The sequence below is a fragment of the Bombus vancouverensis genome, chromosome 16 (assembly GCF_051014615.1).
Source record: "Bombus vancouverensis nearcticus chromosome 16, iyBomVanc1_principal, whole genome shotgun sequence".
Lineage (NCBI taxonomy): Eukaryota > Metazoa > Arthropoda > Insecta > Hymenoptera > Apidae > Bombus > Bombus vancouverensis.
The window spans coordinates 4,672,436-4,685,173 of NC_134926.1; the positions used below are offsets into that span (position 1 = coordinate 4,672,436).

Genomic DNA, 12,738 nt, shown 5'->3' on the forward strand with positions numbered 1-12,738 from the left:
AGGTGAAATAAGAAAAATTACAATATTGAAAAAATACTTTATTTTGAATTTATATAAAAATATCATACATGAAGATCTCCTTGTTTAAAAAGTACAGAGAACAATAATGCTCTGGATCTTCAAGGTTTAAAAAATGCAAACGCGTTATATTTTTATAATTTTATAATTTCTTAAAAAGTTACTTGAGAAAATCTCAATATAATAAAAAGTAAATATATACTATATACCAATTTACATACAATACAAATTTTTGTTTGTGAATTATTTGAAGACAAGAATTATATTAACTTTAATTATAATAGTTTTTTTGTGACAAAGAATCTGTGTAAAACATTTTATATCAATCTCATTTTGAAAGTGAATATTGAATTTATATTTGGCTGTTTGTACACATATTGAACTCATTTTGTATCTCGTGAGCCATAACTTGTGACAGTTAATAGAAGTAGAGCATTCATTAAGTAGTCGAATATGTACAATATTAAATTACTGAAGTAAAGTAGATAAAAAGAGATTAAAGTGTCAGGAATTCAGTATAAGGACTATTTTCTAATTAAATATTCTAATTTAATAAATCTTTCTTCTATGCAGAACTGCAAGAAAATAAGAATAAACAGAGATTAAAAAAAGAGTTAAAGACTTACATTAAAATACTTGACATGAAAGCCTGAATTCATGGTACCTAGATCTTCTTTCGTATATATTCACTAAAAAATGAGTTAAAATATATCTTTTTTAGTCCAATGGAAGCTTTATGTTTAATTGCTATTGTGGATTATTATTGGCCTGTGTGATACAGGACATGTTAATAATCACTTTTTATACTGTAACATATAAGACAGTTATCATAGCGATATATACATATAAAATAAACGAGGAAATATAAATTACCATTGTCCAGCAATATTAACAAAACTGACACATATAATAAAATATCTAACTACATAAAGAAAATACCAATAATTTTTATTCATATGTTGTTTTGAAATTATTACTGGCATACTTTAGCAAACAGACAATTATGAAAACAGCTTGCACACTTACTATAAATTCATTTATTCTTTTGCTTGTAACTCGAAAAATTTATTTTCTTGAATACACAGGACCTTTTTTCATATTTTGACATATATAAAACACCAAAAATATTGTCCAATCTTTTGAAAACATTTTTTGCATTTAAAGATTAAAGTTTGTAGGTACTTAATCCAGGATATTTACATTATGAAATTATGTAGAATTTTAATCCAGAATATTTACATTGGTATGCAAATACATCTAAAGAATGAATTATATAGGAAAATCGAATTTTCAAATTGTTACACAGGTTCATCTGTAAACATAAATACAACTCATCAAGTTTTAATGATCAATTACAATTATTACTTATTATAAATGCTTGTACTAGTATCATGGATATATTTAATGTTATTATTTACCTTATGAAATACTTTAGTAAAATAAAAGCTATATAATAACAGAAATATACAAAATTTCATTTAAAACAGGATAATAACTTTAAAAAACATGCTAATATACTTTTAGAAAATATCTTATCTTTAAACCAAGTATTTCCTATACAAATTATTTATATCCAATTGCCATCTCATAATTTTGGTATTTTAAAAAATAATTGGATATATAAATTCATATACAATTCATTTATAAACCTTCAAGTAGATTAATTTTTGCAGTTGCTAGATAGTATCCATTACTACCAATTGTATGACGTTGCGATATGTGAATTTGTTTTAATATGGTTTCGCCAAAGGTTGTATTTTCATGAGCCTAAAAAATGTTTCTTAGTTGCAACTAGTATATTACAACTTAAATAATTAAATATATTTACCTTCAATATTTCTCTTGCATCAAATGTTATAAAGTTTTTACTATTTCTTTCTTCTTCATTTATTTGAAATTTTGTATTCATAAGAGTTAAATGCAGTTTGTTTGACTGACGTTTACTTTTGATTATTAAACCTAAGCAACGTATTTTACTATCAGTATGCTTCTTGTTGTATAAGCTATTAATGTCTTTAACATATGCACTCATATTCTACTATTAAAAAGTATTATTTGCTGTCTTACCTATCTTGACATAATAGTCTACAATTTCATCTACTATCTTTTGCAAAACCTCAGTTTTATTAACTAGCTTTGCATATATAATTTTTGCTTCACTAGGATCATCCTGCATTATATCAATTCCTTGTAAGTGTATAGGAATTTGTCCATATTTTTCAATGGTAGGTCTGTAATTTGTTATAAAAACATGATATGAAATAAACTTTAGCAAATTTGTAACAACAGAAGATATTTTTTATATCATATTATTTTCTTTACCTTACAATATGCTCGTTACAATAATATAAAGCTTCTATAGCTTTATTTCTTTCTGTTTCATCAAGTAATGTCATTAAACCAATAGTAAGATGTAATTTACTTGGTGTTTGGAAAATTGTTTCATCCACACCTCTGGATTTCTTTCCTGAATTTGTCAGGACTTCATTTTTAAACATATTAAACTTCATTATTATATGACCTTCATTTAAAGGTATTGATAAAAAGTGTGTAAATTCTAATTTCTTCCTAGTTGCTTCCATTAATAAATTTATTCTCCGACGTGCAGTTATTATTCCTTTGCGATCAGAACCAATTATTACTGTTAAAATACAGATACATAATTGTATTATGAAAATAAAGTTTCATATTTTAATCAAAAATTTAAAGTGTAATTACCAATATCTCCATCTTGGCCTAATTTTGGAATTTGTATTAACGTTCCAGTTTCACTTTCTAATCTTTTACGTACTGCATGTTTAGCTCCAATAATATATGAAAAAAATGCTCTAAAATATTGTGGCAATCATTAATCATTGTTACATGTTGAATTTATTACATAACGTATCTTAAAAAATTTATATACTTTGGTACACGAAATGTATGTTTAAATTTTGTTGATCCATATGGTACAATTTCTATATCTGTATCGTAATATTCATCCTCACAATCTTTGTCATCCAAATGGTAATTATTGTCTTCGAAGTAAGGAGGAACGTCGCGAGCATCTGTCCGTTCAATATTTTCTAATACTCTATAACATCGGCCATCTACCCAAATTAATTCGGGTTTCAGAATATCCATTGTTCGAAAAATATTTTATTCTCACGTCAACCGTAAAAGATATCTTTCTTCTCTATTGATGATAATATCTTATCTCAAGGTAAAAAGTAAGGTTTTTTACCGTAAAAGTCGTTCTATATCATAGATATTATATATATGTGACGTGACGAATTCTCAATCTACAGCGGAATCGCATTTTTATGTTGTCAATGTGCGTCAAATTTTTCTATCGCGCGTTCATTTTTGACATATTGAAATATGTTAAATTTTAATAAAACACGTGATTGACATAATCTAAGATATGTAAGCTATGTTTTATAGAATAAAATCATTTACGAGTTTTATTTAATTTATACGTAATATAAAATTATATGTACTTGAGACATTGTTATATCAGTACTTGATGTACAGTACTCACTAGCGCCTCTAGTGACCAAAAGCGTTATCGATCTTGATTTCAGAATAACGTTTGATTAAATAATTAAAAATTTAATTATTTATAATAAAATAATAAATGTATTTTGTTAACGAGATTATGTACATACGATTATGTACGAGATATGTGACATACTACTTTAGAGATTTATTCAACTTTTAATATTTACGTATTGGTGTAAAAAAATTTGTAGGTATGTATAAATATCTACACCGTAATAATATGTACATATATACATAATACAATATTCATATGTATATTACAAATTGTAAGACCGTTTTACGTCAATTTTCAAATATAATTTTTTGATAGCAAAAAAATAATCTCTACACAAATATTTTCTTATAAGAAATAAATTAACTTTTTGGTGTATTTGAAAACAATACTTCTGAGAAACAACTTCAATAAGTTGTAGCCTATTAATAATAAATAATTTTTTTTATTCAAACATTTTTTTCTTTGAAACTTGCATATATTGTTCTTGTCTAAAAAACTATAATACATAAAGTTTTAAATAGATAGAAAATAAGTTTGTAAATGCAAAATTTATTATTTTTAATTTCATTTGCTTTTTATACACATTAAGAAGATAATAATTGCAACTTACTTTTATGAAACAGTTAAAAATTCTTTTACAATTTATAATTATGTACAATATTTAAGACTTTTGATATTGATTATTTCACAATACAATATTTAATGTCATTTTTTAAAACTGATAATTAAAGGCAAAATCAATACTTAATATAATTATGCAAGATGTACATTATAGCAGGACATAAAATGCATTTCTTTTTAAAGATATAACATACATATTATTATCTACCAAATGAAAATATAAAGTTTATACATTGAATGTACGAAATTAGAAATTTGCTAATTTCTTAATGGCTAAATTACCAGAATGTTTGTGAAGCATGTACAAATTCATCTATATTACAATAATGATAATTACAGATATATATATCTACATACAGGCATTACTTGGATATATTTTTTTAGTAGATATATTACAATGTTCAAAGTGAAGGATTCGTATAATAAATAACAATTTCATGTCATAAGTTACATAATTAATCTTCATCAGTGCTTTTCTGATAAACTGCGCCAAATTTACTCATATACTTACGTACAAAATCTTTAGCTTTGTGTTTAACATTTTCATTACATTGTAATTCATCAACACTTTTACAGTGTTTTAATTCTTTTGCAAGTACAAAATGTGTAAGCTAAAACAGAAAAGATTATTAAAAAATTAAATTTAACATTTCTGCTTAAAAAAAATAATATAATTCGTAAAAAAATTTATTTAAAAAGATTTTCTTCTGCAAACGTACCTTTCTAGCAAGATGTTTAAAATCTTCCGTATTTGTTATTCTACCTTGTTTACAATCGTTTTTCCTATACGGATTCAAAAAATGTACCATGACATTCGCCATATTTATCCTAAAAGTATCTTTAATCTTTCTCTCTGACATTGTGGATAAATCAGACGACGGTAGTTGTAATTTATTTAAACTATGTCGTGAATGCGATTTAGATTTGTTACTACGGCGATGTCTTCGTATTTTCTCAACGTGTTCTTTAAACTTGGCTCTTTCTTTTTGACGTCGTAATTTCTCCTTTATTCCTTTGTGCGTTTTGTGATCCATACGGTCTTCTTCTCGACGTGGCTATAAAATATACAAACATAATATGTAAGAATGAATACAAAAATACGTATTAATTGTAATAAAAAGGAAAAACATGAAATATAACGTACGCTAATAATTCTTTCTTGAACTAAACCCTCTCTTCTTTTCTTGCCTTCCGGAAAAAGACCTGAACATCCGCTTATATTATGAACCGCACTTTTTTTAGGTACATTATGCTTAGAACCATTTAATGATTTTTCTATCAAAGTGTTATTTAAGCTTAACTCTTCGTTTCTTGATTCTTCGTTATTGTCTTCGTCAATTTCTTCATCTTCTTCGTTGGATGAACTAGATTCTTCACTAGATTCTGAAGTCGATGACGAATCTGGTTGAACTCCAATATGATCTGGCGGAGGAGGCAACCACTGCGATATTCGTTCTTTTACATGATAATAATATGTTCTGCCTCTACTATCAGTTGCACTCTTCCATTTGGGTGGTAAATCTATAGGAGGTGCTTCAGGCTGCGATTGTCTGAATGTAGCAGAAAATTGTTGGTCTGACTGCTTTTCAATATGTTCGTAAAGAGATTCGGTTTGGAGCGGAACCGATGTTCCGCTAGAAACTAAATTATTCGAGAGTGGCAATTGGCTTTCAGGGTATTGTTGATGACAATGAGACAGTAAAGAATAAGCTGTTGTGCTTTGATTATATACAGGCGTTTGACTTAACGTGTAGACCACTGGAGGTACACCTGAAGGTATGTTACTCGACATGCCAGGTGATATTTCAGAAGAAATTGATGGTGCTAGGACATGTGAACTTTGCGGTACCATTCCGGATTGAGTATGGCTAGATACTGCCTGTGGTCCAGCTACATACACTGAAGTACATTGCTGATTTATTTCTCCATCTATATAATAAAATTTTATATGAATGAAATAATCATATAAGAAGAAATGGACTTAGTTTCTAAATGGTGTAAGTCAATTTCAATGGCTTTTAGGAAATATAATATACATAGGTATAAGTTATGACAAATTATCCTTTCTTTCAAGGCCAATAGAAATTGTTCATTATAAAGTCAAATTTTTGGACTTACATCATTTAAGAACTATGCAACATAAATGTATAAAAATATATATATATATATATGGATTAAAACCTTGTGTAGGATATTGTTGCCATTGTCCAATTGATGGATTGTAAAAAACAGGATATCCTGTTTGTGGGTCTACCATAGCCGTAGTATGAGGATCTATACCTAATGCCAAACATCTAGTTTCATGATCTTGCCACGATTCTTGCTGTTGACGACGCTGTCGTTCTTCTTCCTCTTTAGCTACTTTTAAAGCAAATAATTGCCTGCGCTCGTATTTCGTCATTCGCGGAATTGGAACTAAGCTACTTCTTTCTTCTATTCTCTTATCTTTTGTTCGAGTATGTTCAGATTCTGGAGATTCTCGTCCTCGTCTTCTATCCCCACGTTTCTCTACTTCGTTTCTCCCATATCTATCAGATCTATGCCTGTCATACGACGTTCCTCTTTTTTCATCTTTTTCTAATTCTTCTCTGTATCCACGATCTGCTTCTCTCTCATGTTCTTTCATTTGTTCAATTCTTTCCTTTTTCGGTATACGAAAAACTTCTTTTAAATTTGACCACTCAGCTAAAAGACTCAAAGCTAATTCAGGAATAAGATTTTGATCTGTGTTATCAGATTTTATGTCAGTAATTTCAATATTATTTTCTTGTTTTTCTATATCAGTCAATGAATAAGAGTTTCTTTTTTCATTGCTGTCATAATTAATTGGCAATTCATCACTATTTGATTTTGATTTTCCTTGATCATCTTCAGGAGAATCTCCACTCAAAGAAAAATACAATCGTCTTGACCATTTTTCTACCACATTATAAATTTTACTATCCATTAACATTGTTTTATTGGGGATTGGAAGTGTATTTAGGGTTTTCAAAACTTCTAGTCGAAACTGTTGTGCTTCATCAGAATCATTAGTAGAAATATCCATAACATAACTCCAAATCAAACGTAAACCATGATAATCCAAAAATAATCTTCGACATGGCTGTTCTCCGCTTTGTATGAGACGTAAAAGCCGTGTTCTGTGTTCTAATTCCCTGCTACGTACCATTAATCTACTTAATGTCAATGTATGGGCTCTATTTTTCAAACCACCTGAGCATAGTTTATCTATTTCTTCCTCCAACTAAAATAATATTAAAAATAAATCAAATGAATTATTAAATAGTTCAAATTAGTAAAAACAAAAATTATATTTATATTACTCACATCTTCATCTTCCATATAATCAGCTTGTTTCTTTTCACCTTTCTTTTTCTTCATATCTTTCTCACGTTTTTCTTTCTTTTCAATCTTTTCTTTTTCTTCCTCAGGCGTTTCACCAATCCAACCACGACAATTGGGTGCTTCACAAAAACATTTTTGTGCCTCTTTGCTAATTGTGCGATAAAATTTTGCACAAGGGACATACTTTGTTACATATCATTAACGTACCAAAATACTAATCAACTAAAATACTATTAACATACATACCCATAACGTTGAAAATGATAGTCAAATGTAATTTCTTCACCAGCAGCTATAAATTTTTTATTAAAAAAGCCAATTCTCAATTCACCATTCACTGTCCACTGTACAAATTTCAATTATAAAGATAAAGCTCTATATATATAATTTAAAATTTATTTTTACTAGTTATACTTACTTTTTGAGTTTCAGAATTTGGATCGCAACTGTGATTTATGAATCGAGAAACATTTCCTTTCAGAGTTGCATCTATGATTTGATCTGATTTTAATGCCATAAAATAATAATGTTTATTTTTATCTTTTGAATATTCTTTTGCTCTACGTCGAAAATCTTTTGGATCAACTACTTCACCTACATATTCCATTATAAATTCTCCTCTGATGTTTAAAAATAGCATTTATTAATAAAGAATTTTATTATATTATAGTTGTAAAAAAACTTACTTACGCTAACAAGTCAACCATAGCTCGTAATCCAAATCCCTTTTTTTCTGTTCTAAATACTTCACATTTTGCATATTCACAGTTTTGAAATCTTTTATTTGTGCAACGATCACCTACTACACATCGAGGGCCGCTAGAAAATACATAACATATTGTATAAAGCTTATTTTTTTATTAACGTTTTACATTTAATTTAAATGTATGAATATATAATATGTACCACTCTATCATAAGAAGTCTATTTAGACAGTCTTCTCCACAACCTAGTTCTCCTCTTTCAATTTCTTCCTCTGTTAAAAAGCAATCGCATACCATTCTCTTCGTCTCCTTATTTGTGTATCTAAAAGTATTATTATTATACATATCATAATTTCATGGGCTGTATTCTATTTACATACCTTTCTGTCAAATATAAATTTTCACGCAAATATTCAAACTGACTTAGCCTTTCTTCCATTTCTCTGTCTTTTATTTCAGGAACCATAGGTAATAAAATTCTTGCACCCACAGTTTTTGGAATTTGCACAATATTATTATTGTTAACTGATGTCGATACCTCTTTTGTTTGTTCTGTCTCTGTATTAGATTGAAAATTTGTAATTGTTGCTGATCCAGATGGAGAATCTGAAGAATTAATATCTGTTAAAGATCCACTTGTGGTTTTAATAGTTGAACATGATCCAGATTCAGATATATTTGCAATTATAGTTCCAAATACAGATCCAATTGCTGATGTAGATACAGTCCCTGTATTTGATCCACCCATTTCAAGTTCACTTGATCTTCGCCAACGAGATTTTACTTTAACAGGTTTAGAGGAATCTGAATCGTAGCCTGTAGTATTACAAGTTGTTGCTAGCAATGTAAGAGACTCAAATGTATTTACTGTCTTACTGATATTAGTTTCTTTATCTAATTGTGATTCAGATATATTATCCATTTTCATTTCTTGAGCAATTGAAACAACATTATTAGCTACTTTTTCTCGTTCCTGTTGAACGCTTGTTTTTGCAATATCTACATTAGGTTTCATAACTAAACCACGTCCTCGTGATCTATAAAATGGCATAAAAACAAATCATCCTTTTGTTTTAAATTCACCTAAACTCATGTGTACATATTATTTTCAATAATACAATTAGAAAGTCTGTTTGTTTTAGTTAATTTGTTTAAAAAAATATTTTATATGATTTACATATTTATATTATATTAAAATACATACCTTTGTTTCATTAAACCAATTGACCTAATTCTACTACTCCTTCTTACACCAGAACTATTTGATCCACTTTCTGAACCTGTTGTGTCAGTGCTACCACTTCTGCTTCTAAACTCAACCTTTTTATCAATATCATTTGAATTATTATTACATTTTGTATCAAATTCTGTTAATTTACAGTTACTCATAGATAATAGTGTATCATTACTATTATCACTGCTACTAGATAGTTTTGTATCTTCCCCATCAATTTTGCTATCCACTTCACTATCACCATACAATTCCTCATTAACTTGTTGCAAATGTACTGTTTTACGTTGATTTCCATTTTTTTTATCTGATAATACTTTTGATTTTAATAAATGCTGATTTGTACAGTCTACCTTATCATTGCAAGAATCATTATTTAACTCTGTAATACTTTTCTCTACAATATCAACCAATATAGCAGAGTTATTTGATTGATGCAGTTGTTCCATTTTATCTAGTATCGAGGAACTGCTTTCTTCATCAACACTCATTGGTATCACCTTTTCTGTGTTTCCAGCAATTTGTAATGGAGACATTATGTTTTCTGTATTGGATAAATCATTAACTAATTTTTGTATTTCTTTTGAAGGTTCACTAATTTGCATATCTGCTAATTTGTTATCTATCTTACAGAACACATCATCTTTAGATAAAGTTTGCAACTTTTTTGTATATGCATCTTTATTTGCATATGGGTCTCCTTGATCATTAATTATATCCTTACTATGAGTATATGATTTTTCTAAATTAGTTGATTTGTTATTTCTGTCATTAGAAGTCATTGGCACATCTATACATAAGGCTGGCATGGAATTCCCTGTTTTATGTAAATTACACACGTCACTTTGCATATTGCAGTAACAATCATTAGTAGGTGTATTTCTTGAATCAGATTCTATTAACATGGATTCCATGCCATTCTCATTTTGTATCACAGTGTATTCTACAAAATTTTTTGTTTCTAAAGAGGGAGTGTTTACAACTAGTACTTCTTTTACAACTACATTGTCATTTTGTTTTAAGCTGCAACCACTACCCTTAAGTTCTTCTTTAACTTCCATCTCTTCGCATATTACAGTTTCTTCTATTACATCTTCTGGCCATATTTCGATTTCAGCAGAATCAGATTCAGTTACAATTTCTTTATTTGGATTACCAACAACTACTTGTTGAACATCTTCAGGACTAAGTTTATTAGATTGATCAACTATGATGTCTATTCCATCTTGACTATCACTTTCACTAGCATCTTTTTTATACTGGGATGTTGTGGAATATGAACACTCTTCATTAATTGCAAGTACATTACTATTAGAAATGTTCTTATGCTTGTTATGCTTCCTTAAAGAATTTTGATTCTTTTTTGGAAGTACTTGGGTTTGGTATTCTGTGGTACTTCTACTATCTTCTGAGTCGTTTGAGTAAGATATTTGTAAAACATCTCCATTAATCTTTTTTTCTTCTAATTGCTTTTTGGCTATTTGTCTACTAGATTTTCGAACAGGTACATATTTAAGTGATGTTTTTACGGATGATTTCATTTCACTTTTACGTCTACGTGCCATTTTGATTCCATGTATTGTTCTAATCTGAAACGTATGTGAGGAAGAAAATTTGAAACAATCGTAAAAAGTAAAAGAATATATATATGTAACCAATAATATATTGCAATATACTATATGGTTTAAATATGAAATATTACTAAAATAATATCATATAATTATATTAATTATACTGTATTTTTTCTTGTACCAAAAATATTAGTTTTGTATCACTTGGAAAGCTTAAGATCAAAAGTGAATATATCAGTATGAAGAAATGTCACCATTTGTTTTACTGCAGTCTTTTATTCTAGATAAACTCAATTTTCTTATATAATAATAACAAAATATAATAAAATTTAGATTAGCTAGATGATGATACAAAAATTAATTTCATACAAGTTATGTTTATTATAATAAATAATAGGTCAAGAAGATAATAAGGTTACATGTTTTCTCCTTTTCCTCTAATATCTTTATTTGATTGAAATAAAAGGAAAAATAAATATACATGCAAAACACAATGATTGTTTAGAAATTTTGAGCAACTGAGCTTATAATGAAAAGGTACTATGCCTCTTTTATGCATTGTTCCAAAATGGATTATTCACAGCTTTCATGAAAATCAAAATCTTGACTTACAACCAATACCGATTCATTATTTTCTGTTGCAATAATTTGCATTATATAGATATTTTAAACCTCCACTATCGTTTAGGTGTTACACGTTTAGGGCTATTACAAAAATAGTTCTTATTAAAGCTTGATAAACATTGTTTTTTATCAAGATATGCATCTGCTCTTGTAATATCGAAAATTAAACGGAATATATCATCAATTACTTACCATATGTCCCTAAAACTGCTTTTTTTAACTGAATTACAATCATTGTTTAAAATATTTCATCGACATTTTTTAATAATACACATTTTTTTACAATTATTAGATTTTCTCTGTAAGCATAAATGCGACAATTTTATCAGAGATCATCGCAAATACTGATTGATAAATATGGAGTTAACAATTTTGAACGTTGTTAAAAAAGTTTTGGAAGTTCAATAATATACAATTGTGCACTACACACATTGATAGAAGTTTGAGGTAATATAGATATCTTTCCTTGTCCTCGTTGATTGTTTCACTTTACAATCATCACCTTTGCTATAAATGAAACGATAACTTTTGTCCTAGCGAATATTTTCGTAGCTGATTTACGGTTTGTTTAGGCAAACATTAATCACCTGAATGGATTCATCACTGAGAAGCGCAAAGGATATGTGATACTTGAATGATAAAGTGTATATCTCAAGCGTGTACGTAGTCGCCACTGAATATTGCTTGTTTGTAACAATACCGACAACGACCGTGATACCGACTGTACAAGATACAAGGCTGACGCTTTACTCTTTAGTAACTTCACGAATTCTTATTCAAGAAATTATATTCCCCTAGATATATGTTATGAAACAAAAAACAATTATATCACGCTATGCACTTGTCTGCATAGGTGATAATTATAACATACATGATAATTATATATATATTCATAAAAAGTTACTATTTTTAGAATATAAGATATTTTATTATATATTTATTTCTATGACCTTCTCATAGACAATTAATCTTATCATAGATTTTATTATATGTTATATATTACCTTGTTATAAACATTAAATTCATCGACAAAAGATATAATATTCCGTTAAATATGTTAGATGTTATCAGTAATTCTTAGTAATTTAT

At 28.0% G+C, this 12,738-nt stretch overlaps 2 protein-coding genes across 8 annotated transcripts; both read right to left on the bottom strand.

Annotated features, from left to right (window-relative positions):
• Positions 1-25: 25 nt before the first annotated feature.
• LOC117154579 (activating signal cointegrator 1 complex subunit 1) lies at positions 26-3,536 on the bottom strand. 5 transcript variants are annotated; one of them, XM_076625432.1, is made up of 8 exons: positions 2,924-3,536; positions 2,737-2,846; positions 2,341-2,635; positions 2,086-2,249; positions 1,847-1,977; positions 1,668-1,785; positions 1,045-1,275; positions 26-824 (listed from the first exon to the last, which is right to left on the bottom strand). In XM_076625432.1, the coding sequence occupies exons 1-7, from the start codon at positions 3,139-3,141 to the stop codon at positions 1,220-1,222; spliced, it is 1,092 nt and encodes a 363-aa protein (XP_076481547.1). In that variant the 5' UTR covers positions 3,142-3,536; the 3' UTR covers positions 26-824; positions 1,045-1,219. The 5 variants fall into 5 exon arrangements, with proteins under 5 accessions (XP_076481547.1, XP_076481545.1, XP_076481548.1 ...); XM_076625430.1 differs by having other exon boundaries at positions 2,341-2,659; positions 2,924-3,533; XM_076625433.1 differs by having other exon boundaries at positions 1,045-1,330; positions 2,341-2,659; positions 2,924-3,532.
• Positions 3,537-4,180: 644 nt separating this feature from the next.
• Set2 (SET domain containing 2) lies at positions 4,181-12,450 on the bottom strand. 3 transcript variants are annotated; one of them, XM_033329666.2, is made up of 13 exons: positions 12,237-12,450; positions 11,842-12,156; positions 9,428-11,043; positions 8,604-9,260; positions 8,426-8,545; positions 8,210-8,338; positions 7,938-8,139; positions 7,766-7,863; positions 7,502-7,667; positions 6,356-7,418; positions 5,319-6,103; positions 4,894-5,229; positions 4,182-4,785 (listed from the first exon to the last, which is right to left on the bottom strand). In XM_033329666.2, exons 2-13 carry the CDS (start codon positions 11,842-11,844, stop codon positions 4,630-4,632), a joined length of 5,331 nt encoding a protein of 1,776 aa, XP_033185557.1. In that variant the 5' UTR covers positions 11,845-12,156; positions 12,237-12,450; the 3' UTR covers positions 4,182-4,629. The 3 variants fall into 3 exon arrangements, with proteins under 3 accessions (XP_033185559.1, XP_033185557.1, XP_033185558.1); XM_033329668.2 differs by lacking the exon at positions 11,842-12,156 and having other exon boundaries at positions 4,181-4,785; XM_033329667.2 differs by having other exon boundaries at positions 11,842-12,450.
• Positions 12,451-12,738: the final 288 nt, after the last annotated feature.

Bases quoted from the DNA above. Each gene is read 5' to 3' on its own strand.
- LOC117154579 (XM_076625430.1), bottom strand. From the start codon at position 3,141: ATGGATATTCTGAAACCCGAATTAATTTGGGTAGATGGCCGATGTTAT. The intron at 2,250-2,340 runs GTAAAGAAAATA...AACAAATTACAG, and splicing joins TGTAACGAGCATATTGTAAG to ACCTACCATTGAAAAATATG. The intron at 1,978-2,085 runs GTAAGACAGCAA...TACGTTGCTTAG, and splicing joins AGACTATTATGTCAAGATAG to GTTTAATAATCAAAAGTAAA.
- Set2 (XM_033329666.2), bottom strand. The intron at 9,261-9,427 runs GTATGTATTTTA...GCCATTTTATAG, and splicing joins ATTGGTTTAATGAAACAAAG to ATCACGAGGACGTGGTTTAG. The intron at 8,546-8,603 runs GTATGTAAATAG...TAATACTTTTAG, and splicing joins AATTTATATTTGACAGAAAG to ATACACAAATAAGGAGACGA.